General features: G+C 36.2%; 1 protein-coding gene across 1 annotated transcript; it reads left to right on the forward strand.

The window, feature by feature from the left end:
• The first annotated feature begins 107 nt into the window (after positions 1-107).
• Positions 108-24229, forward strand: LOC100368781 (purine nucleoside phosphorylase-like). The gene is made up of 6 exons (XM_085499992.1): positions 108-228; positions 2585-2754; positions 4851-4954; positions 5922-6097; positions 15456-15646; positions 23686-24229. The coding sequence occupies exons 1-6, from the start codon at positions 212-214 to the stop codon at positions 23916-23918; spliced, it is 891 nt and encodes a 296-aa protein (XP_085356118.1). The 5' UTR covers positions 108-211; the 3' UTR covers positions 23919-24229.
• The last annotated feature ends 230 nt before the right edge of the window (positions 24230-24459 follow it).

Genomic DNA, 24459 nt, shown 5'->3' on the forward strand with positions numbered 1-24459 from the left:
AAAGTACTGTAATATGTCAGTAAAGAACCAATGCGCATTGTCATACGGTTGACATCGCAAGCACTATTACAAACTTTGACCCAGAATGACGTCAACCTATCAGTGTCTGTCTCTAAGAGGTGTGTCTATCACGTGTTTTATTACATTTACGCGCGTTTTGTCTAGTGTTGGTCACGAAAATTTGATCGGAAGCCCCGAAATATTTCACAGTATGGCAGAAGCAGCAAGGTAAGTTTGTTTATGCGAAACATTAATATATACACTTGCTGATTAATATAACGTAATGGAACGCTCGACAGTTTAGCTCGTGCGATTTGGTGGGCCGTTGTTTTCAGCGACCCGCTTACAAGGCACACTTTCCCATGCCGTGTTTATGATTTACTGTTGTGATTTCATTCACCTTCAACTCCGCGCGTAAATGACAATATACTTCTTACAATGAATGATCCGCAAAGAAAACAATCTGTATACACGACAGCGTGCATGTACGTGAGTAATAAACAGTTGCCGAAATTTTTGTGTTACATTTTTTACCGGTATGGATTATTCCAATACTGCTCTTCCATCCTTGACTGTGACGCACGTTGACCCTAGTTGCCGTCCTAGTTTTCCTGTCTAGTTTCTTTGGTTTCGCTGTAGTTCGTTTATTAATTGCCGATCGTGTTATTTCGTCCGTCGGGTGATCGACGGACGGAATAAATCAACCGGCGTTTACAGATCGAACTACATCTAATTTTGTACATATCTCTCTGTGGTAGTACATTCTTTAATGATCGAGCGTGTCATGCGCTCACTCTAAAAATACAGAATGTTCCCCTCTTGTAGTGACTGGTTTTGACGTGAATTGTGGTGGTATAATTTATTGTTTTGTAATTCTTCACCTTTTTCCACATTTACAACATGTATACAATTCGTATGAAACATCACCAGGTAGTGCTGCGTGCGGCATGCCGGTGTTTGCCAAACACTGTGATAGGAATGTAAACAAAACTTGTTTCTCGTGGTACGTGTAGCACTAGGAAATAGACTGAGAGAAATGTATTTAGTTTTTATGAACTAAATAAAAGAATAATGACTTGCTTCTCATCCCCAAAAATTGAAAGATTATGTGGTGACATGGTTTTGTTTCTTTTTTATAATTGTGTTTGTCTTATGATTGTGTAATACATGTACAACAACAATGTATATGTTAAGTTAACAATTGTTAAATATGGTTTTCAAGTACATGCTGTACATAAGGGATGATTTGGGTCAACAAAATATTACAGGTCCACAAAATTCCCCAAAAAATGTCAGAGTTGCAGGTTTCAAAGTGAGGCAAAACCATTTTTTCTTTGCCCTTATGAGTGTTGGTTGCCCTTTGCTGGTATGATAGATAAGGAACTAAGATTGAACTAGTATAAACAAACACTATTCAAACATCAAAAGAAGCCTATAACATATGTTGGCATTTTTCCAACAGTACTTGAAGTATTAAGGTGGTCTTCATATGTAAGGCCTCTCTCGCAATCTCAGGGTTTTACCCCTTTAAAAATGCTACCTCAAAGGTAAAACTATTTGTCATTTTCTTTATTTTTAGTATTTGATGCATCATATTACAAGAATGATGAAAATGAATTGAAAATATGAGGTCATGATACTCAGTTTGGAGACAATTGATGTACAAGATGGGGTGAAGATGACTTGTTTTGTAATTTTAGGGAATTTTGCCATTGTTTCCCTTGGCAAGGATGTATTTTAATATCTAAACAATTTTGATAAAAAAGATGTATAGTGTATTAAAAATAATATTGTGGTCTATGGAAACTGCCGCTAGGCATATTATGTTAGTTTTGTTCTCAAAAAATAGATTGAAATTTTAGACAGGCAAAATTTCTACAAACCTATAGGGTTTATATTGAAAATTACAAGTAAATGCCCCCCCCCAACTGTATCCCTACATCCCTGATACTGTTGAACATTGACAGTGTTACCTAACATTATAAAGATTTAAACATCACCAGATATACACCACACAAACAAACAAATTATTGTTCATATAAGTGTTTGTATTGAGGACATAATAAATAAAAACACGTATATAGAGACTCCATAGAATATATGCTAATTTTGAACTGTTTCTTTGTTGCTTTTTCACAGTAGTATAGTTGCTCTACTTTCCTTGTATGCCAAAGTTTTAAACTTTTCAACCCAAGCTGTTTACCATAATAAAGTAGGATATTTATGTCTTAGCTGAACTATTATTACAGAACATATTTATGTCTTAGCTGAACTATTATTACAAAACATATTTGTGTCTTAGCTGAACTATTATTACAAAACATTTTTGTTGCATCAAGACATGTTCTTGTTACATCGTAAAACATGCGACTATTACCTGTTTAGCTTTTTATTCATTTGTACCAGAATAGGTTAGAGTTCAATAAAACTTGTCTTTAGGAATAAGTTTTGGCATTCTGTGGTGGGATTTGGGGTTGACACCATATGTGATTCTACTGTCTAAGACATCTGACTACATCACAAAATCACAGCACTGATTTGATTGTGTAATTGTGGATTTTTTGTTTCTTCTCCCTCTCGACAGATTTACATATGAAGATCACGAGGAAGTCTGCAAGTTCCTACAAAATAAAACAAAACATATTCCAAGCATTGGTATTATTTGTGGATCTGGGTTAGGGGGATTAGTTGATGAACTAGAAGACAAAGAATCCATCGATTATAAAGATATTCCTAACTTTCCAGTGTCAACTGGTAAGGATATTGTACTTGTACATTTCAGTTACTGTCAGCTTGCTACTCAGGTTTCTTTGTGTTTACTTACTAGATATACCTACAATTCGTCTCTGGTACACTTTCAATATTTTTGTGTTACCGTACTCGACCGCGTTAGCGCCCAGGGGCCTCAACTCAGAAAAATCACGATTTTTTAGGGGTGGGCGCTTACCCGAGCACCCCCCTCGAAAAAGAGTGCAAATGAAAAATTTGATTCATCAAGTGACAGATTACGTCTTTGAGGGAAAATCAAATTACGAAATTAGTTGAGTCGTCATTGATTTTCACAAGGAAGAAACAAAAATGATCACAACAAATATGCACATTTTATTACAATATTAATTACGTACCACCAGAATTTATGAAATTAAAAACATTTGAGTCTGTTGGAACACAGTCGAAGTCAAAATTGTCATATTATCTCCACTGACGAAGGTGTTGGATCGTACGCAAACTCTCGATGAAAATCACTTTCCGCCATGATGCATTTGCATTTGACCTGCAGCAGCATCCTTTGACCTAATGGGTCAAGTTGGTTATTTACCAATCAGAATGCTGTGTTGCACTGAAGGCAATTCTTCGGAAATTCCCGAAGACTTTCCGGTAACGCAATGCGGAAGTGAATTATCAATGTCGAAGTACGATCTGTTGGAATTTATTTCAGCGAATAAACGACATGGTTTTTCCAAAAAACTAGTAACTAGCCATTTTTGAGAGGTAAACTGAATATGGCATGAAATATTTACAGCATTTTACTTGTATTAACAGGTCATTGTTGAAGCGTAGTTTACGCACGGTTACCGTGTTCTACGCATTCACATGTTCACAGCGGTCGATATCCACGCTGTATCATATAAAAACGATTATCAAGATTCGTTACGCAAGACCAAGTTTTAAATTAGTTGCATTTTAAAGGGGTGGGCGCTTTGCCGAATGTGACCCCAAATATAAAAATTGCGCAAAAGTGGGGGGTGGGCGCTTGTCCGGGCATGGGCGCTAACGCGGTCGAGTACGGTAGTATACAAGCTGCCCAAGTTATTCTGACAATGAGGAATTTTTTTGTCCCCATTCGGACGAGGTGGGGGACTATTAATTTGAGTTCGCTCCGTCCGTGCGCGTGTACATTCGTCCGGAGCTATATCTCGGACACCCATTGACGGATTTCATTCAAACTTTACATGAAGACAATACATAATGTCTTACATACATTTTGTATGCGTGTCAAGTTACTTTATGATCGGAGAAAAAATGTCCACAGCAGTTTCTCGAAGATGACTTGGCCGATTTGGATCAAAGATGGTATGATAATCATACATATTGGGTTGTAGATGCACGTCATTTTTTCTTTTGTGATTCGAACAAATATGGCTGACTGGCGACCATCTTGTTTTTCATGGTACCCATGCTACTTTCTCTTGAATGCTATGAACGTTTCTGTTTAAATTTTGTACTAAGACAGTATATCAATAGACACATCAACATGAACATTATTTTTGTAATTTGATTCAAAATGCCCAATGTCCAATTCTCATGTAAAAGAACTAAATCATAATTTTTTACAAATCCATCTCCTATTAATGGGTTCAATCTAATCTCAATGACTTCATCAGCATCAAATTGATATGTCAGATCACAAAATTTTGGACAGGGACTATGTCATTAACACTGACTTGTTGTAGAAGAAAATAATTTTTTTGTAACTTTTATTTTGGCATGTGAATAAAAGTATTGTCAATAATTACAATTTTGATGTTAGTTTCAGTGTTTGAAATCTGAAACGCATATGTTACGTAAATACTTGACACTATACATTAACTTTATGAATACATTAATGGTTTTTATGGAAATATATAAAATTGCTTTCTGGCTATACATGTAGAAGCCATTTGGTATTACCCATAAGTCTTTGCAGGTTTCCTTTCATCATTGTTTGATTTACTGTCATGCATCTGTTAACGTGCAGTTATGATTGGTCAGGTTGTATTGCATGTACCAAATGTAAGTCTTGTTTTGGCCTTACACAAGTGTACATAAACATACAAAGGTATAAAAGAAATTATTTTTTGTTATTATAGTACCAGGACATGCTGGTAGGCTTGTGTTTGGAATTCTTGGAGACAAACCTGTTGTGTGTCTGCAGGGACGGTTCCACTTCTATGAAGGCTATCCACTATGGAAGGTAAGTTGTGAAACTAAAGTGCATCATTTTGAATGTATACTGTACCTCACTGATTTAGCGTTTATGCACAAGTGAAAGCCACTTTTGTGAGGGATTCTGATTTTGGGGTTCTAGTTCGACTTAAAGTCCATCTCTTCTAAAATGCCTCAAATTTGACCTTTGAGTGATGAAACCTAGTCATCAAAGGAAAGACAAATTGAGTCAAATTGTGCAGAAAACCATCATGGCTGAAATTGCTTTGCATCAAGAGTTTGTGTACAATGAAAACAATTTGATAATAAACAAAGATAATAATAAAGCTCTTGAATATGTTTTTCCAACAGATCATAATAATTTGTATTGATATCATTTCACATGGTGTCATTTAAATAATTTTTTGAGGTGGATGAATTTGGGAGCTGAATACCCTCAGCACTAAGTCGAACAAGTGCGATAGAAGGTTGTTTATTTTTATCCCCGTTGTTGACAAAGATAAGCGGAGTAATTATTATTTCTGATTGTCCGCTTTAATATTTGTTTTCCCAACATGGCTGATAATGTAAACGCATGTATGCCCTTTCAATACAATGAAACAAATTAATTATATTGTTTTGTAGGGCACAAATTAATATTGGTGATTAAAAACTAGGTTATGACAGAAGCATAGAATAAAAATCATAGATATTCAGTCAGAATGAGAATGAGTGTTGGAACAAGCAAATATCTACCAGGTGAAATCAGTCATGATTTTGAAATACTTTGTATTTAGAATGGGGCTGGGGGGGGGGGGTATTTTTGGTTAAAATAACAAATATTCTCTTTGCTGCTCTGGTATTTTACTACTTTGTTCATTTTGTGATAATGTTTTTTAATCCAACTTTTATACTGTGAATAATATTGCTTTCAGACGATACATCTCTAACCACTGTGCTATATCAGCTGACAGGCTGCTTGTTTTAACTTCTTTCTCTCATGTTCCCTGTTACAGATAACTATGCCTGTGAGAATCATGAAACTTCTTGGTGTTCATACTGTATTCGTCACAAACGCCGCTGGCGGGATTAACTCTAAATACAATGTTGGAGATTTTATGGTCCTCAAAGATCATATAAATATTCCTGGCTTGGCTGGCAACAACCCACTATGTGGACCAAATGAAGAAAGGTAAACTATTAAATCTCCTGCCAGACATACCGGATTCTGGCGTAAATTCACCCAGGGCCGTTAAACGACAGTTTGAGTTTTTAAAAAAAGAAAATGGGACTAAAAAACCGCCCAGGGCGATTTTTCGACAGTTTTTTCAAGGTGTTATTTTAATCTTTTCTGATGCCTAAAAGTTTCGCTGTAGTCATTGACCCCTATTCAAGAGTACCATAAAAATCATATTTGAGGCCGCAGCTTTAATAGAAGCAGCACCCCTAACTTGAGACATTGTTTCATGTTGAAATTGACAAGTTTTGATCCCAGGAAAAAGCCTGCAATATAAGCTGCACCCCAAACTTTCACAAACCAAACAGCCACCACATATTTTAGAAAAAGATATACCATTTAATTTTAAATTAAGGCATAATTTTTCGAACATTTCAATGATTCCTGACGCTTAGATTAGAGTCTAATTTAGGTTTTCCGTAGTCATTGGCGCTTATTCCAGAGTACAGGTTTATTGTGGGTAGCGTGAATGGGTAAACTGCGTTTCGACAATGAGCTGTTATTATCATCAAAAGTGTTAAATTTTTCTTCAATGCTCAGCTTATCTTTCGAAAACAACTAATTTCTTGATTTAAAAAAAAAATCATGCCGTTTTCCCATCAAAATCAAAACCAAACGATCGCACTACAACAACGGTAAATCTTTTCCGTGTTTTGTTTACCGTGAGGTCGCTGAACTACTTTAACATATTTAAATGAGCTATGGTAATTTAATCACCTTGGCACCATCCAGCGTTTCGATTGGTTAATTAGTGACTTGACCTATCAGGTCAAAAAACAGTTTCAAGTCACTAAAACATGGCGGATATCGTATCGGATTGAGTGTTTATATGTGACTGAAATCATTCGCTTGCGATGAAACTAAGTTGAATTTTCACAACAATTAAACGAATTTATTTTTTGTACGTTATTGTAATCACTACTGAGTAATAATCAGCAATTGTAACTCTTCGAAAACAAGTTATTCACTTGTGTGAAACGCAGCATGACCATTACCGTGATCATTTGCTACTAAGAATGTGTTACACTTCAGACTGTGCACACAAAAAAGATTTAAATAAACAATAAGCTTTATCGTCGTACTTCCTTGATTCGGTATAATTCTGTTGTCTGGACTTGAGAACAGTTGCGACCATAGAGGGCGCTGTAATCCTAATGATAATAATTATAAAAATATAGTATGCAAAGACACATCAAATACATTGACCAAAAGCCCCGAGAAGTCAGGACGTGTCGTTTATTCGTTATTTGACACTGTCATCAATGAGCACATAGCAAATCACACAATGAAATAATAATTCCTATAGCAGCTGATACGTCTCAGATATTCAATGCTATTCGTCTCTATAGCAACAGTCAAATGGAGTATGTATCCACTGAACAATATAGGAACAATGGAGAACATGAAATAAAATAGTTCAGGACTAGTTCCGTCACTAACAACTCGTAATAACGTGGACACACGGTAAAACTGACTTCACCCAGTTTGCTTAGTTACCGTATCCAAGGTCACTGTGTCACTGACCTCTACAGGACTAAATGATCTACTGCATAAAAATACAACACAGTTCAACAGTATTCATGTAAATCGTATAAAAGCAAAATGCTGAATAAATCTGAGTAAAATATATCACTGAAAGGATGACTATATATCGGTATACTAGGTCAATCGAACGCAAACACTCCAATTATAACGGCGCGGGGAATTGTCCGTTTTGTGGAATTCAAAAATAGTCAAACAACTAAATTGCAATACAATTCCTGATGCGACGTTATAAATCCACACTCATGCTAAACTCATCCAATGTGATAGTGTAACACAGGGGGAAAATCATATGATATAATATACTAAATAACCCACTCTCGTCGGTCGCGATTGTTTACAGTTATCGTTGAATTCAAACTACATGGAGCGGGAATACACGATCTTAGTTACAGTTAGTTTGTACAAACCTCCAGCGAATCTTCTACGTTGGTCAGTAATGAGCCACAGTTCCAGGAATACACTCGCCACAATTTCTCCGAAACGCTGGTCGGTGCCGTTGTTGCGGCAACACGATGGTTAGCAGTTCGTCTCGGCAAATGTCGGTGAAACTTGAAGCTGGGCGACGATTTCCATGGAAGGCGGTAGAAAGTTCATTGGCGACTCTCACCTCGGGGTGTGCTTCAGCTGTTCAATCAGGTTTCTTGCAGTCGCTCTGGTGTTCGGCGGTTCCTGCAATACGGTCTGGCACTGATTTGATAGTTAATTCAGGCAGAAATTGAGATGTTTCTTGGACGCCCGGGTAAGAAAGTTTCTACCAATGGCGGTCTCGTGGCATTCCACTGTGCGCGCGCAGTACAAAGTCTCAACAATTTGAATTCCAGCGGTTTATCGTGATGACGCGTTGGGTACAACTATGTGATTATGAAATATGAAATAAAATACGCAATCATCCAAACCTCGCATACGTATCGAGTGACCTAATAAACTCTGTACTAAAACCCTGTAAACATGGGACAAAATACAATGTTCCAGGATAAAACAAAAGGAACAAATCTCCTAATCTGTAAAATATTAGCTAATTAAATTGGGCGTGAAAACAAGGTGTGACAATGCATTCGTTTTTGTTTTTACTTCTTTTAGAATATACTTTTCGTTATCAAAAATAAATATATATTACATTAAATAATATACTGAGTATTTATTAGTCCCCATTCGGACGGAGTCCGAAAACGGGGACTTATGTTTTGCCCTGTGTGTGTCCGTCCGTCCGTGATCACCTGTATCTCGAACATGCATGGACCGATTATGTTCAAACTTCACTCATACATCACACATTATATGGGACATATGCACATGCATTTTTTTCATGACCCGATTAACGATAGCCGAATAGCGGCCATTTTAAGGCCGAAAATGCATCAAAATCGCACATTTTCACCATTCCGGACCCGGATCTCAGTTATGCATGGACGGATTTCGTTCAAATTTGGTACATACATTAAACATAATAGGACCTTGATGCACGTCATTTTTTTTCCGGATCAAGTTCGAAATAGCCGACTGGCGGCCATTTTGTTTTAAAGAATTCAGTTCTGGATCCGTATCCGAGACATGTCTGGATTGATCAAATTCAAACTTCACACACACAAGGTACATCATGTCACAAATATGTATGTGCATTTGTTTCATGATCCCATTAACGATAGCCAAATGGCGGCCGCTTTAAGGCCGAAAATGCATTGAAATCGCACATTTTCACCATTCCGAACCCGGATCTCAGTTATGCATGGACGGATTTCGTTCAAATTTGGTACTTACATTAAACATAATAGGACCTTGATGCACGTCTTTTTTTTTCCGGATCAAGTTCGAAATGGCCGACTGGCGGCCATTTTCTTAAAGAATTCAGTTCTGGATCCGTATCCAAGACATGTCTGGATTGATCAAGTTCAAACTTCACACACACATGGTGCATCATGTCACAAATAGATATGTGCATTTGTTTCATGATCCGCTTAACAATAGCTGAATGATGGCCATTTTAAGACCGAAAATGCATTAAAATCACGTATTTTCACAATTCCGGAACCAGATCTCAGTCATGCATGGATGGATTTTGTTCAGATTTAGTACAATGTGTTGTACATATGCAGGTGCATTTCGGTCATGATCTGCTTTGAATGTATATGTCACTCAAATATGAACGGAACGGGGACGTGTCATTGACAATGACTTGTTTTTTTTATCATGCGAACATTTTTTTTTTGACTTTTTTTATTTTTTTATTTTAATTTCCCCGATGTCTAAATTAAACATGGAATGTACAGTCACTCTGCCGGAAGTCGAACATGCCAGTAGTCAAACTCAATCGACTTTGTCAGACGGCTGTCTCTCAGTTGTGACCTATACCAGTGCTAACGAATTAGTCTATTCAAGAGATTGTAGTATACAGTATTGTAATCTGCAAATGCATACAAATCTATTTGTAGATATTATTTATTGTGCAGTATGTTATACAGTGTGAAATTTCGTTTGTGTACAAGTTTGTCTGTGCGTAAAAATCCGAAAGTGCGCTTAGAATCGCAACAAAGTTGCAATCGAGAGTCGTGCATATCATTAGCATATCATTATCCCTTCTGGCCTTTGTTTTTTGGAAAAAATTTCCCACTGTTACCGAAGTGAATGCTCTAATTAAAGCCGCACCAAGACTTCACGCATCTGAATTCGTCCATTGATAAAATTAATTTTAATTAAAGCCACGGCCTCAATTAGGAATTTTACGGTATTGATGTTTAAGGCAACTAGCGTGAATGGGTTAGCTTCGTTTCGACAATGAGCTGTTATCGCTTTAAATAATGTTAAATTATTCTTCAAATGCTCAGTTTTGAAAACAACTAATTTTTTTATTAAAAGCAAATCATGTCGCTTTCCCATCAAAATCCAAGCCAAAAGATCGTACAACAACATTGGCAAATCTCTTCCGTGTTGAGTTCAATAACATTAACATATTTAAATGTTCTATGGTAATTTGAACACGTTGGCATCATCCATCGTTTTCATTGGTTAATTACCGATTTGACCTGTCAGGTCAAAGAACACCATCTCGAGTCAAACATGGCGGATATTCATTTCTACAGCATTGAGTGTTGAAAATGCGATCGAAATCATTCGCTTACGATGAAATAAGTTGAAATTTATTTGCATTTTTTAACAATTCAACGTTTTGCATGTTATTATAATCATTACTAGGTAATAATCAACAATTGTAAAATGGAGCATGACCAGATTGCGCTACCATGATCATTTGCTACTAAGTAATGCAGTTGTGTTGTTGTTATTTGAAACTTCTTTTATTTAGAATAGACTTTCGTTACTAATAAAATGAAAAAAAATAATTGTATTTGGCGCACAAGGTTCGTTAATGTTATTTTTTTGGAGAAAAATGTGCGGTCTACTTTTTAATCCATCTGGAAAAAAATGTATACAATTTTAGATTAACTTCTGCAATAGTTTCTTTCGTTTTGGGTGGTCCAACTGCCGGTGTTGAAAATCTGCGTAGGTGGATTTTTCAATGAAAATATAAGCCCCCTAAAAATATTTGATGATAATTTTTTGAAAATTTGAACCCCAAATAAGGGCCCACCAGCCGTGAAACTGCCCAGGGTGATTTTTTGGATGGGCGAATTCACGGCAGAATCCGGTAGTGTCTTGTATAATCTGTTGTAACTTGTTAAAAAAACGAGAATGGATGTGATCAGTAGCAAGGTTTACCTATGTACATACTATACCTGTCCTTTTGCCAAGCTACAAGCGATCAGTTGAGGTCACTGGGAGCTAATGTGATCGAATAGTTCCGAATGTTGTGAAACTGATGTCATTTTCTAACTGTTGGAGTCCAATATGGCACCATGGCGTCTTTCTTTTTCTTACAAGCCAATTGTAGGTGTGTAAATGCCTTCACAAAATACCTTTTCTTCTATGCTATCGATAAAGAGATATTTTATTGGGTATCCTGCATAAAGTTATGTTACATTTCTCTTGTAAAAATTACATTCCTGTTTAAAGATATTTAACAAACAAATGTTAAGATTGGAGACAACTTTTTCAAATGGAATTCCATTTTGTTATTTTGTTTAGCAATAAAATTCTCACATTGATAAACACGTTGGATATAGACCCTTAAATTTTGGTTTGATTCCTCTCATCTTACAAAAATATATATGCTTGGTGGTGATTCCATAGCAATAGAACATTAACTCATGCCAGAGGACTACAGAATATTTACAATCATAGAATAGATGCTCTAAACTTTTCACTTCATTTTTACAGATGGAGCACATTGGGGATGAACATTTTTGTGGATTCAACTTATAAAGTTTTTTATTGGTATAAAGAATGTTGTGGAGAGTTTTAAATTGAAATTCCCTTGTTTTGCTATCAATAGACATCTTGAGCATCAATTTGTAAAGCCTTTTCCAGTGTCATGGACCAGAGTTTAGGATATCTCCCAATTTATTTTGGCTCACCAGTGCAGCAAAGACTCTGTCTTTAAATTCATTTTTAATATTTTTCTTTGATAGATCTCCCAATGGAGTTGGTGTTCCAGTTATTTGAAAGCATACTTCATTAGGCCCGTTATTCTTATTTTTCAGATCACTCGCAATGGCAGCAATCAAACCTAACCATTTTAGTTTATGAACTAAAGAGTATTCAGCTCTAGCAATAGTATGCCAGGGCATAACGCCTTCATTAACAAAAAGATCAGAGACGAGCATTATCTCATTCTGTGCAAATTCCTCAAAATAAACAGATTTACCGCCAATTAGAATATTTTCGATAAAGAGATATTGTTGAAAGCTATTTTGAATAGTTATTTTAGAGCTATGATGTAATATATTAGTCTGATATGTAACTGTACTAGTTTCCAACCAATTGTTCCTGACCTATTATCTCTCATAATGACAAAAGCGTTCAAAAGTTAGATTAAATTACCTCGTATGATAACATCCTACTTATCTCTATTAATATTTATTCACTGTATCCGACTTTATCACTTTGATGTCTTTCTCTGTACCGCTAAGTTATTTTGAGATATTCATATAATTGGCTTGATACTTGGACTACTTGTTGTTGTACAGAGTACATTTATGTTGCTGATAATACTTTGCAACTCTTGTGATATTCAATGGATAGCACAATTTGTTTCGATTATTTTCACCAAGTAAAATGATATCATTTTGATGTTAAATTTGTCAACTCATTTGAACATATCAACTCATCAAAATATATATTGATTAAACCACAAATTATACCAGTAAGGTTAGGAATATAATTCTTACTATCCTTGTTCAATTGAGAATCTAAAACTCTTTGCTCATACATTGTATAAACTGCTATTTTTGTATTTTAAAATCCTGCTTCACAATGTGTCCATTCAGATATGGGGTCAAGTTCAGGTCATGCCCATTAATGCAACCCGTTAATCTAATACATAACTTTTACTCTTGTCCTAATACTACAGTGTGCCTATTTTTATGTTTTGCCCTGTGTGCGTCCGTCCGTCCGTCCGTCCGTGCGTCCGTGATCACCCGTATCTCGAACATGCATGGACCGATTAAGTTCAAACTTCACTCATACATTACACATTATATGGGACATATGCACATGCATTTTTTTCATGATCCAATTAACGATAGCCGAATAGCGGCCATTTTAAGGCCGAAAATGCATCAAAATCGCACATTTTCACCATTCCGAACCCGGATCTCAGTTATGCATGGACGGATTTCATTCAAATTTGGTACATACATTAAACATAATAGGACCTTGATGCACGTCATTTTTTTTTTCGGATCAAGTTCGAAATAGCCGACTGGCGGCCATTTTGTTTTAAAGAATTCAGTTCTGGATCCGTATCCGAGACATGTCTGGATTGATCAAGTTCAAACTTCACACACACAAGGTACATCATGTCACAAATATGTATGTGCATTTGTTTCATGATCTCATTAACGATAGCCAAATGGGGGCCGCTTTAAGGCCGGAAATGCATTGAAATCGCACATTTTCACCATTCCGGACCCAGATCTCAGTTATGCATGGACGGATTTCATTCAAATTTGGTACATACATTAAACATAATAGGACCTTGATGCACGTCATTTTTTTTTCCGGATCAAGTTCGAAATAGCCGACTGGCGGCCATTTTGTTTTAAAGAATTCAGTTCTGGATCCGTATCCGAGACATGTCTGGATTGATCAAGTTCAAACTTCACACACACAAGGTACATCATGTCACAAATATGTATGTGCATTTGTTTCATGATCTCATTAACGATAGCCAAATGGGGGCCGCTTTAAGGCCGAAAATGCATTGAAATCGCACATTTTCACCATTCCGGACCCGTATCTCAGTTATGCATGGATGGATTTTGTTCAAATTTGGTATATACATTAAACATAATAGGACCTTGATGCACGTCTTTTTTTTTTTCGGATCAAGTTCGAAATGGCCGACTGGCGGCCATTTTCTTAAAGAATTCAGTTCTGGATCCGTATCCAAGACATGTCTGGATTGATCAAGTTCAAACTTCACACACACATGGTACATCATGTCACAAATAGATATGTGCATTTGTTTCATGATCTGCTTAACAATAGCGGAATGATGGCCATTTTAAGGCCGAAAATGCATCAAAATCACGTATTTTCACAATTCCAGAACCGGATCTCAGTCATGCATGGATGGATTTTGTTCAGATTTAGCACAATGTGTTGTACATATGCAGGTGCATTTCGGTCATGATCTGCTTTGAATGTACATGTCACTCAAATATGAACGGAACGGGGACGTGTCATTGACAATGACTTGTTGTTTTAGGTTTCTTAGCACCTAAACCAAGTGCAACTCTAAGGCATAATAAAATTAACATTTACTCTCACTCAAATATTTCAACATATTTTGGACAGCTTGGTTCAGTTTATTTGTGAGTGTACACAGGGGAAATTTTAAATATTTCATAATTATGCTTTAGTTTACTCTAAGCTTTCTTTGATTTTATAATTGACACAGTCATTAAAAACTTGTGTTATGCAGTTTACATGTATGCAATGACCAAGTCAACATACGCATACTCAGAAATGTATTTATGTACGTACTCTTCCCCATTGTTACCTGTCTGCAAATTGTATCATTCTAATCTCAATTTGTGACAGCCAATAATTGAACTTGTTGACATAGGTTTCATCTATGTACTGTTTTTTTTTGTTTTTTTTTAAATATTTATTGTGCCAGGCGACAGTTCCGGACATTGAGTGTCACTGTTGTCTCTCCTGACTTTTTTTTTATTTTTTGTATGTGCAAATTGCAAGTGCTAGTGACGACACATAGTGCATTTTGCCACAGAAGTCATATTCATGTTTGGGACTACATGACAGGGCTGTGTGGCCATCTCTCTGTCAAATGGCAATTTGTAATGCGCTATCCTGGCGTCAACCAGGCCCGGTCGAACACAAGCACCTGCGGACCTTAACCAAGGTTCCCCCAAAGTCGCATTTGTTAGTGAATGAATCTCGGCCAGTGGAATTGGCCTTCCCATTGAGTCTGTGGCACACTCACCCAGGGTAGGGGTCGACCTTTTTGACGTTCAGCCTATGGTAGGATTTGAACTTGGGTCTACCGATCATGAGTCTGATGCAATAACCACTATGCTACCAGTGACCAATGTATGTACTGTTATGTCATGTCATTATATTTCATCAAAGACATTGCCGCTATCATTATTTTATTTCTGAGTAACGTGAAACCTGGTATCCCTTGACTTTGCAGATTTGGTCCCCGCTTTCCTTCTATATCTGATGCATATGATAAAGAAATGCGAAAGTTGGCATTTACTGTGGCAAAGGAACTCAATATGGACAGCATAATGAGAGAAGGAGTCTATGCAGCAGTTTCCGGTCCATCGTTTGAATCTCCAGCAGAATTGAGATTCTTACAAATGGTTGGTGCAGATACTGTTGGTAAGTACTCACACTATCAGCTTTGACTCTCATTTGTATGTGGCTTAAGGAACTGATCATTACTACCCAGCCGCTTTCCTGTGAGTTTGACTCGGTTTACTGTACCGGTCATTGCTTTACCGTATCAGCCATGTTTTACCATACCGACCGGTGCTTCACTGTACCGACTGGACAAATACCGTACTGACAGGACCAATACAGACTATTTATCACCTTTGAGTAATTAATGAATGCATGGTAAACAAAGCCTCGGTAACTGATCGGTGCCCTGTCAGTAATCACGAGTCTTTCATAAATTAATTGGTCATTTTGTAAACAATAAGAATTTTTTTTTGACATGACTTTCTATAAAACGACAGCCCTACATCGTAGCTTATCCACGGCGTTGAAAATCACGTCATAACCTGTCGCATGTATTCGATGATACTATGCGCAATGTGTCGCCATGACTCGCTTGGCCGAGCTTTGGGCATTCGAAAATTTGATTTGATACTTTGTTGACAATAACACGCGCAACACGTGCATGTAGTCCAGATAAAATTCAAGTGTGATTTGACTTTCCTGTCACACCCAGCTAAAGCGTTGGATTTAAACATAGTTTGTGTAGGTACATTTATTCTACAAGTATTATCGATGACTTTGTGCCAGAGTGACTGTATTATTGAAAATTAGCTTCGAGGCCAAAAACAGACCTGTGTATTGATTTCTTGTGAACGACTTAAAAGTGTCTGGCCACACAAGATTCTCAGCTTTGTATTTAAAGTACAAGTTAAGTGCTGTCGTTAACACCCAATTTATGTAGTAAGCATAATTTTTTCTAAAAATATACGAAACAGAGGCTAAAATGGGTATAAATTGAGGTTACATTTGATGACAAACCACTAGTCTTCAGCATCACTGGACACCACATGGCTCTCCACTCGCTCCCGCCTTTAATTTCCCAAGTATTTCTACCCAGCCTTATAACATGGTAAAAACAGTATTTATAGAAAGGCTCCAGCCAGCAAAAGATTGTCATCGCTTCAAGGATAAAGACAAATGATTTTAGTGTCGGTTACACCATGCGAGTGAAGTATAGGAGTTCAATGCCTCTTGTGAGCCTCAAACCCATTTTTCCTCCACATAAGCCTTTGCTTTTTCGACTATTCCAGGGGAACCGACCAGAACCAGGTTGCTTTCCTCCGATCTTATTTTTTGGGGTGGGTGATAGGCACTTGGTGACTTTTGTATCTGGCTGTGGGACATTTGCACAAAATACCCAGTCCAATTCCAATCCACTGGCATCATACAATTTGATCTCAGTCATTTTCTGTGGTGTTTGGTCTGTACAGAATACCCAGTCTAATTCTAGATTGTGTCCAACCTCTGTGGTGTTTGGTCTGTACAGAATACCCAGTCTAATTCTAGATTGTGTCCAACCTCTGTGGTGTTTGGTCTGTACAGAATACCCAGTCTAATTCTAGATTGTGTCCAACCGAACTGGCTGTACTCAGGGCCCTGAAAAGGTTGCATTTAATCTAACGCTTTCCAAGCAAGGACATGGTTCTGGTATCAAATCATTTGAATACATAGTAATAATTGCAGAGAATAAATCACTGGAAATTTGTAGAGAACGAATTACGATACACACAGTGTAAAATTGAACCGGTCAACTAAATCATTCAATAATGCTCACAACCTTTATAATAAGTTGCCTCACGTTGCCATGATGACCATCAAAACATTTGCCAAATTTCGACCGATCCATTGTAAGCTGATAACTAAGTCTTGGGTGTAAAATCGAAAGCAAAATGTTTGTGTGTTTATAAAAGAATAAATATTATATGCCAAACATGCATTTACTACTTTGTATCAAATTGGATGTTGTCAAATATTTAGCCCAATCACTGAATAACAAACATCCACGCACACATGCACTGGCACCAGACTTTTTCTATGCCACAAATAAAAAACAAAATCATGTCTGCACTGTGCATTTGTAATAATAACCAAAACCATGAGGCTACATGCCAAAACTACCGACTCAGGATTCATCATACACAAATATCGCCACTTTTATGGAAGTTCATTTCTGTAATCCACTTTGTTAATTCAAGTGCACTGACTCCAATTTAAAAAAAAAATAAAAACAAAAAAATTGTATAAAACAAGGACACAATTCTGCCTGTAGCCATATCAATCAATCATTTGATTGAACTGATACAATATTTATAACATAGTTGTGTACTGCTAATGTTTGTCATAGTTGTACAAACTGTTGTGTACTGCTAATGTTTGTTATAGTTGTACAAACTGTTGTGTACTGCTGATGTTTGTTATAGTTGTACAAACTGTTGTGTACTGCTGATGTTTGTTATAGTTGTACAAACTGTTGTGTACTGCTGATGTTTGTTATAGTTGTACAAACTGTTGTGTACTGCTGATGTTTGTTATAGTTGTACAAACTGTTGTGTACTGCTGATGTTTGTTATAGTTGTACAAACTGTTGTGTACTGCTGATGTTTGTTATAGTTGTACAAACTGTTGTGTACTGCTGAGGTTTGTTATAGTTGTACAAACTGTTGTGTACTGCTGATGTTTGTTATAGTTGTACAAACTGTTGTGTACTGCTGATGTTTGTCATAGTTGTACAAACTGTTGTGTACTGCTGATGTTTGTTATAGTGTACAAACTGTTGTGTACTGCTGATGTTTGTTATAGTTGTACAAACTGTTGTGTACTGCTGATGTTTGTCATAGTTGTACAAACTGTTGTGTACTGCTGATGTTTGTTATAGTTGTACAAACTGTTGTGTACTGCTGATGTTTGTCATAGTTGTACAAACTGTTGTGTACTGCTGATGTTTGTTATAGTTGTACAAACTGTTGTGTACTGCTGATGTTTGTTATAGTTGTACAAACTGTTGTGTACTGCTGATGTTTGTTATAGTTGTACAAACTGTTGTGTACTGCTGATGTTTGTTATAGTTGTACAAACTGTTGTGTACTGCTGATGTTTGTTATAGTGTACAAACTGTTGTGTACTGCTGATGTTTGTTATAGTTGTACAAACTGTTGTGTACTGCTGATGTTTGTCATAGTTGTACAAACTGTTGTGTACTGCTGATGTTTGTTATAGTTGTACAAACTGTTGTGTACTGCTGATGTTTGTTATAGTGTACAAACTGTTGTGTACTGCTGATGTTTGTTATAGTGTACAAACTGTTGTGTACTGCTGATGTTTGTTATAGTGTACAAACTGTTGTGTACTGCTGATGTTTGTTATAGTTGTACAAACTGTTGTGTACTGCTGATGTTTGTTATAGTTGTACAAACTGTTGTGTACTGCTGATGTTTGTTATAGTTGTACAAACTGTTGTGTACTGCTGATGTTTGTTATAGTTGTACAAACTGTTGTGTACTGCTGATGTTTGTTATAGTTGTACAAACTGTTGTGTACTGCTGATGTTTGTTATAGTTGTACAAACTGTTGTGTACTGCTGATGTTTGTTATAGTTGTACAAACTGTTGTGTACTGCTGATGTTTGTTATAGTTGTACAAACTGTTGTGTACTGCTGATGTTTGTTATAGTTGTACAAACTGTTGTGTACTGCTGATGTTTGTTATAGTTGTACAAACTGTTGTGTACTGCTGATGTTTGTTATAGTTGTACAAACTGTTGTGTACTGCTGATGTTTGTTATAGTTGTACAAACTGTTGTGTACTGCTGATGTTTGTTATAGTTGTACAAACTGTTGTGTACTGCTGATGTTTGTTATAGTTGTACAAACTGTTGTGTACTGCTGATGTTTGTCATAGTTGTACAAACTGTTGTGTACTGCTGATGTTTGTTATAGTTGTACAAACTGTTGTGTACTGCTGATGTTTGTTATAGTTGTACAAACTGTTGTGTACTGCTGATGTTTGTTATAGTTGTACAAACTGTTGTGTACTGCTGATGTTTGTTATAGTTGTACAAACTGTTGTGTACTGCTGATGTTTGTTATAGTTGTACAAACTGTTGTGTACTGCTGATGTTTGTTATAGTTGTACAAACTGTTGTGTACTGCTGATGTTTGTTATAGTTGTACAAACTGTTGTGTACTGCTGATGTTTGTTATAGTGTACAAACTGTTGTGTACTGCTGATGTTTGTTATAGTTGTACAAACTGTTGTGTACTGCTGATGTTTGTTATAGTGTACAAACTGTTGTGTACTGCTGATGTTTGTTATAGTTGTACAAACTGTTGTGTACTGCTGATGTTTGTTATAGTTGTACAAACTGTTGTGTACTGCTGATGTTTGTTATAGTTGTACAAACTGTTGTGTACTGCTGATGTTTGTTATAGTTGTACAAACTGTTGTGTACTGCTGATGTTTGTTATAGTTGTACAAACTGTTGTGTACTGCTGATGCTTGTTATAGTTGTACAAACTGTTGTGTACTGCTGATGTTTGTTATAGTTGTACAAACTGTTGTGTACTGCTGATGTTTGTTATAGTTGTACAAACTGTTGTGTACTGCTGATGTTTGTTATAGTTGTACAAACTGTTGTGTACTGCTGATGTTTGTTATAGTTGTACAAACTGTTGTGTACTGCTGATGTTTGTTATAGTTGTACAAACTGTTGTGTACTGCTGATGCTTGTTATAGTTGTACAAACTGTTGTGTACTGCTGATGTTTGTTATAGTTGTACAAACTGTTGTGTACTGCTGATGTTTGTTATAGTTGTACAAACTGTTGTGTACTGCTGATGTTTGTTATAGTTGTACAAACTGTTGTGTACTGCTGATGCTTGTCATAGTTGTACAAACTGTTGTGTACTGCTGATGTTTGTTATAGTTGTACAAACTGTTGTGTACTGCTGATGTTTGTCATAGTTGTACAAACTGTTGTGTACTGCTGTTTGTCATAGTTGTACAAACTGTTGTGTACTGCTGATGTTTGTTATAGTTGTACAAACTGTTGTGTACTGCTGATGTTTGTTATAGTTGTACAAACTGTTGTGTACTGCTGATGTTTGTTATAGTTGTACAAACTGTTGTGTACTGCTGTTTGTCATAGTTGTACAAACTGTTGTGTACTGCTGATGTTTGTTATAGTTGTACAAACTGTTGTGTACTGCTGATGTTTGTTATAGTTGTACAAACTGTTGTGTACTGCTGATGTTTGTTATAGTTGTACAAACTGTTGTGTACTGCTGATGTTTGTTATAGTTGTACAAACTGTTGTGTACTGCTGTTTGTCATAGTTGTACAAACTGTTGTGTACTGCTGATGTTTGTTATAGTTGTACAAACTGTTGTGTACTGCTGATGTTTGTTATAGTGTACAAACTGTTGTGTACTGCTGATGTTTGTTATAGTTGTACAAACTGTTGTGTACTGCTAATGTTTGTCATAGTTGTACAAACTGTTGTGTACTGCTGATGTTTGTTATAGTTGTACAAACTGTTGTGTACTGCTGATGTTTGTTATAGTGTACAAACTGTTGTGTACTGCTGATGTTTGTTATAGTTGTACAAACTGTTGTGTACTGCTAATGTTTGTCATAGTTGTACAAACTGTTGTGTACTGCTGATGTTTGTTATAGTTGTACAAACTGTTGTGTACTGCTGATGTTTGTTATAGTTGTACAAACTGTTGTGTACTGCTGATGTTTGTCATAGTTGTACAAACTGTTGTGTACTGCTGATGTTTGTTATAGTTGTACAAACTGTTGTGTACTGCTGATGTTTGTTATAGTTGTACAAACTGTTGTGTACTGCTGATGTTTGTTATAGTTGTACAAACTGTTGTGTACTGCTGATGTTTGTTATAGTTGTACAAACTGTTGTGTACTGCTGATGTTTGTTATAGTTGTACAAACTGTTGTGTACTGCTGATGTTTGTTATAGTTGTACAAACTGTTGTGTACTGCTGATGTTTGTTATAGTGTACAAACTGTTGTGTACTGCTGATGTTTGTTATAGTTGTACAAACTGTTGTGTACTGCTGATGTTTGTTATAGTGTACAAACTGTTGTGTACTGCTGATGTTTGTTATAGTTGTACAAACTGTTGTGTACTGCTGATGTTTGTTATAGTTGTACAAACTGTTGTGTACTGCTGATGTTTGTTATAGTTGTACAAACTGTTGTGTACTGCTGATGTTTGTTATAGTTGTACAAACTGTTGTGTACTGCTGATGTTTGTTATAGTGTACAAACTGTTGTGTACTGCTGATGTTTGTTATAGTTGTACAAACTGTTGTGTACTGCTGATGTTTGTTATAGTTGTACAAACTGTTGTGTACTGCTGATGTTTGTTATAGTTGTACAAACTGTTGTGTACTGCTGATGTTTGTTATAGTTGTACAAACTGTTGTGTACTGCTGATGTTTGTTATAGTTGTACAAACTGTTGTGTACTGCTGATGTTTGTTATAGTTGTACAAACTGTTGTGTACTGCTGATGTTTGTCATAGTTGTACAAACTGTTGTGTACTGCTGATGTTTGTTATAGTTGTACAAACTGTTGTGTACTGCTGATGTTTGTTATAGTTGTACAAACTGTTGTGTACTGCTGATGTTTGTTATAGTTGTACAAACTGTTGTGTACTGCTGATGTTTGTCATAGTTGTACAAACTGTTGTGTACTGCTAATGTTTGTTATAGTTGTACAAACTGTTGTGTACTGCTGATGTTTGTTATAGTTGTACAAACTGTTGTGTACTGCTGATGTTTGTTATAGTTGTACAAACTGTTGTGTACTGCTGATGTTTGTTATAGTTGTACAAACTGTTGTGTACTGCTGATGTTTGTCATAGTTGTACAAACTGTTGTGTACTGCTGATGTTTGTTATAGTTGTACAAACTGTTGTGTACTGCTGATGTTTGTCATAGTTGTACAAACTGTTGTGTACTGCTGATGTTTGTTATAGTTGTACAAACTGTTGTGTACTGCTGATGTTTGTTATAGTTGTACAAACTGTTGTGTACTGCTGATGTTTGTTATAGTTGTACAAACTGTTGTGTACTGCTGATGTTTGTCATAGTTGTACAAACTGTTGTGTACTGCTAATGTTTGTTATAGTTGTACAAACTGTTGTGTACTGCTGATGTTTGTTATAGTTGTACAAACTGTTGTGTACTGCTGATGTTTGTTATAGTTGTACAAACTGTTGTGTACTGCTGATGTTTGTTATAGTTGTACAAACTGTTGTGTACTGCTAATGTTTGTTATAGTTGTACAAACTGTTGTGTACTGCTGATGTTTGTTATAGTTGTACAAACTGTTGTGTACTGCTGATGTTTGTTATAGTTGTACAAACTGTTGTGTACTGCTGATGTTTGTTATAGTTGTACAAACTGTTGTGTACTGCTGATGTTTGTTATAGTTGTACAAACTGTTGTGTACTGCTGATGTTTGTTATAGTGTACAAACTGTTGTGTACTGCTGATGTTTGTTATAGTGTACAAACTGTTGTGTACTGCTGATGTTTGTTATAGTGTACAAACTGTTGTGTACTGCTGATGTTTGTTATAGTGTACAAACTGTTGTGTACTGCTGTTTGTCATAGTTGTACAAACTGTTGTGTACTGCTGATGTTTGTCATAGTTGTACAAACTGTTGTGTACTGCTGATGTTTGTCATAGTTGTACAAACTGTTGTGTACTGCTGATGTTTGTTATAGTTGTACAAACTGTTGTGTACTGCTGATGTTTGTTATAGTTGTACAAACTGTTGTGTACTGCTAATGTTTGTCATAGTTGTACAAACTGTTGTGTACTGCTGATGTTTGTTATAGTTGTACAAACTGTTGTGTACTGCTGATGTTTGTTATAGTTGTACAAACTGTTGTGTACTGCTGATGTTTGTTATAGTGTACAAACTGTTGTGTACTGCTGATGTTTGTTATAGTGTACAAACTGTTGTGTACTGCTGATGTTTGTTATAGTGTACAAACTGTTGTGTACTGCTGATGTTTGTCATAGTTGTACAAACTGTTGTGTACTGCTGATGTTTGTCATAGTTGTACATGTAGTATTTGATTAGAACATGTGCTGTTTATATAATTACAGGAATGAGTACTTGTCCTGAAGTTATTGTTGCTAGGCACTGTGGTTTGAGGGTATTTGGAATGTCTTTGGTTACCAACAAATGCAATTTGGGATACGATGAAGACACTGAAGCCAATCATGAAGAGGTTTTGGAAACTGGTCGTAGGAGAGCAGCTGATCTGCAAAAGCTGGTGTGTATGATGGTAAAGAGGCTGTCTGATCCAATTCAGAACAACAACAAAGTTGTTATTTAAGTTACTTACTTCACTGTCAATAGAAAGAACTACCGATAACCTTTGCATGAAGTGGATGGTATTTATTTTATTTTTTGCTGTTTTGTTTTTTAAATATGTAATCGTTTTACTACAATATTTATTTTGTGGTGTTATATTCTTATATGGGAAATATATTGGCCTTAAGAAATGAAAGATGCGTTTTCAGTGATGTATTTTGGTCAGAGAAAACAATAGAAATGTAGGTGATTCCAAAAATGTTGGAAATGTATATTTATTTTTGTGCGTTTTATTGCTGAAAATACTAGCCAGAATTAAATTTTAAGTAGGTGGTTGTTCTGTGTCACTGTGTTATATAATATAGTGTACAATGCACGTTGTAATGCAAGCCCACAAATACTTTCAATTTGTTTGTGGAACCTTTAGATCACTGTCAGATGATGCTCCTTGTTAATGTATTTCCTATTTATGTGTTTTGATGAAATCTCCACATATAGGCAGTTTATTATCGTAATCGTGGCCTAAAATAATTGCTGTAATATTCATAGTCAAATTTATTCTA

This window comes from Saccoglossus kowalevskii, chromosome 6 (genome assembly GCF_978046115.1).
Source record: "Saccoglossus kowalevskii chromosome 6, keSacKowa6.1, whole genome shotgun sequence".
NCBI classification, from domain to species: Eukaryota; Metazoa; Hemichordata; class Enteropneusta; family Harrimaniidae; genus Saccoglossus; species Saccoglossus kowalevskii.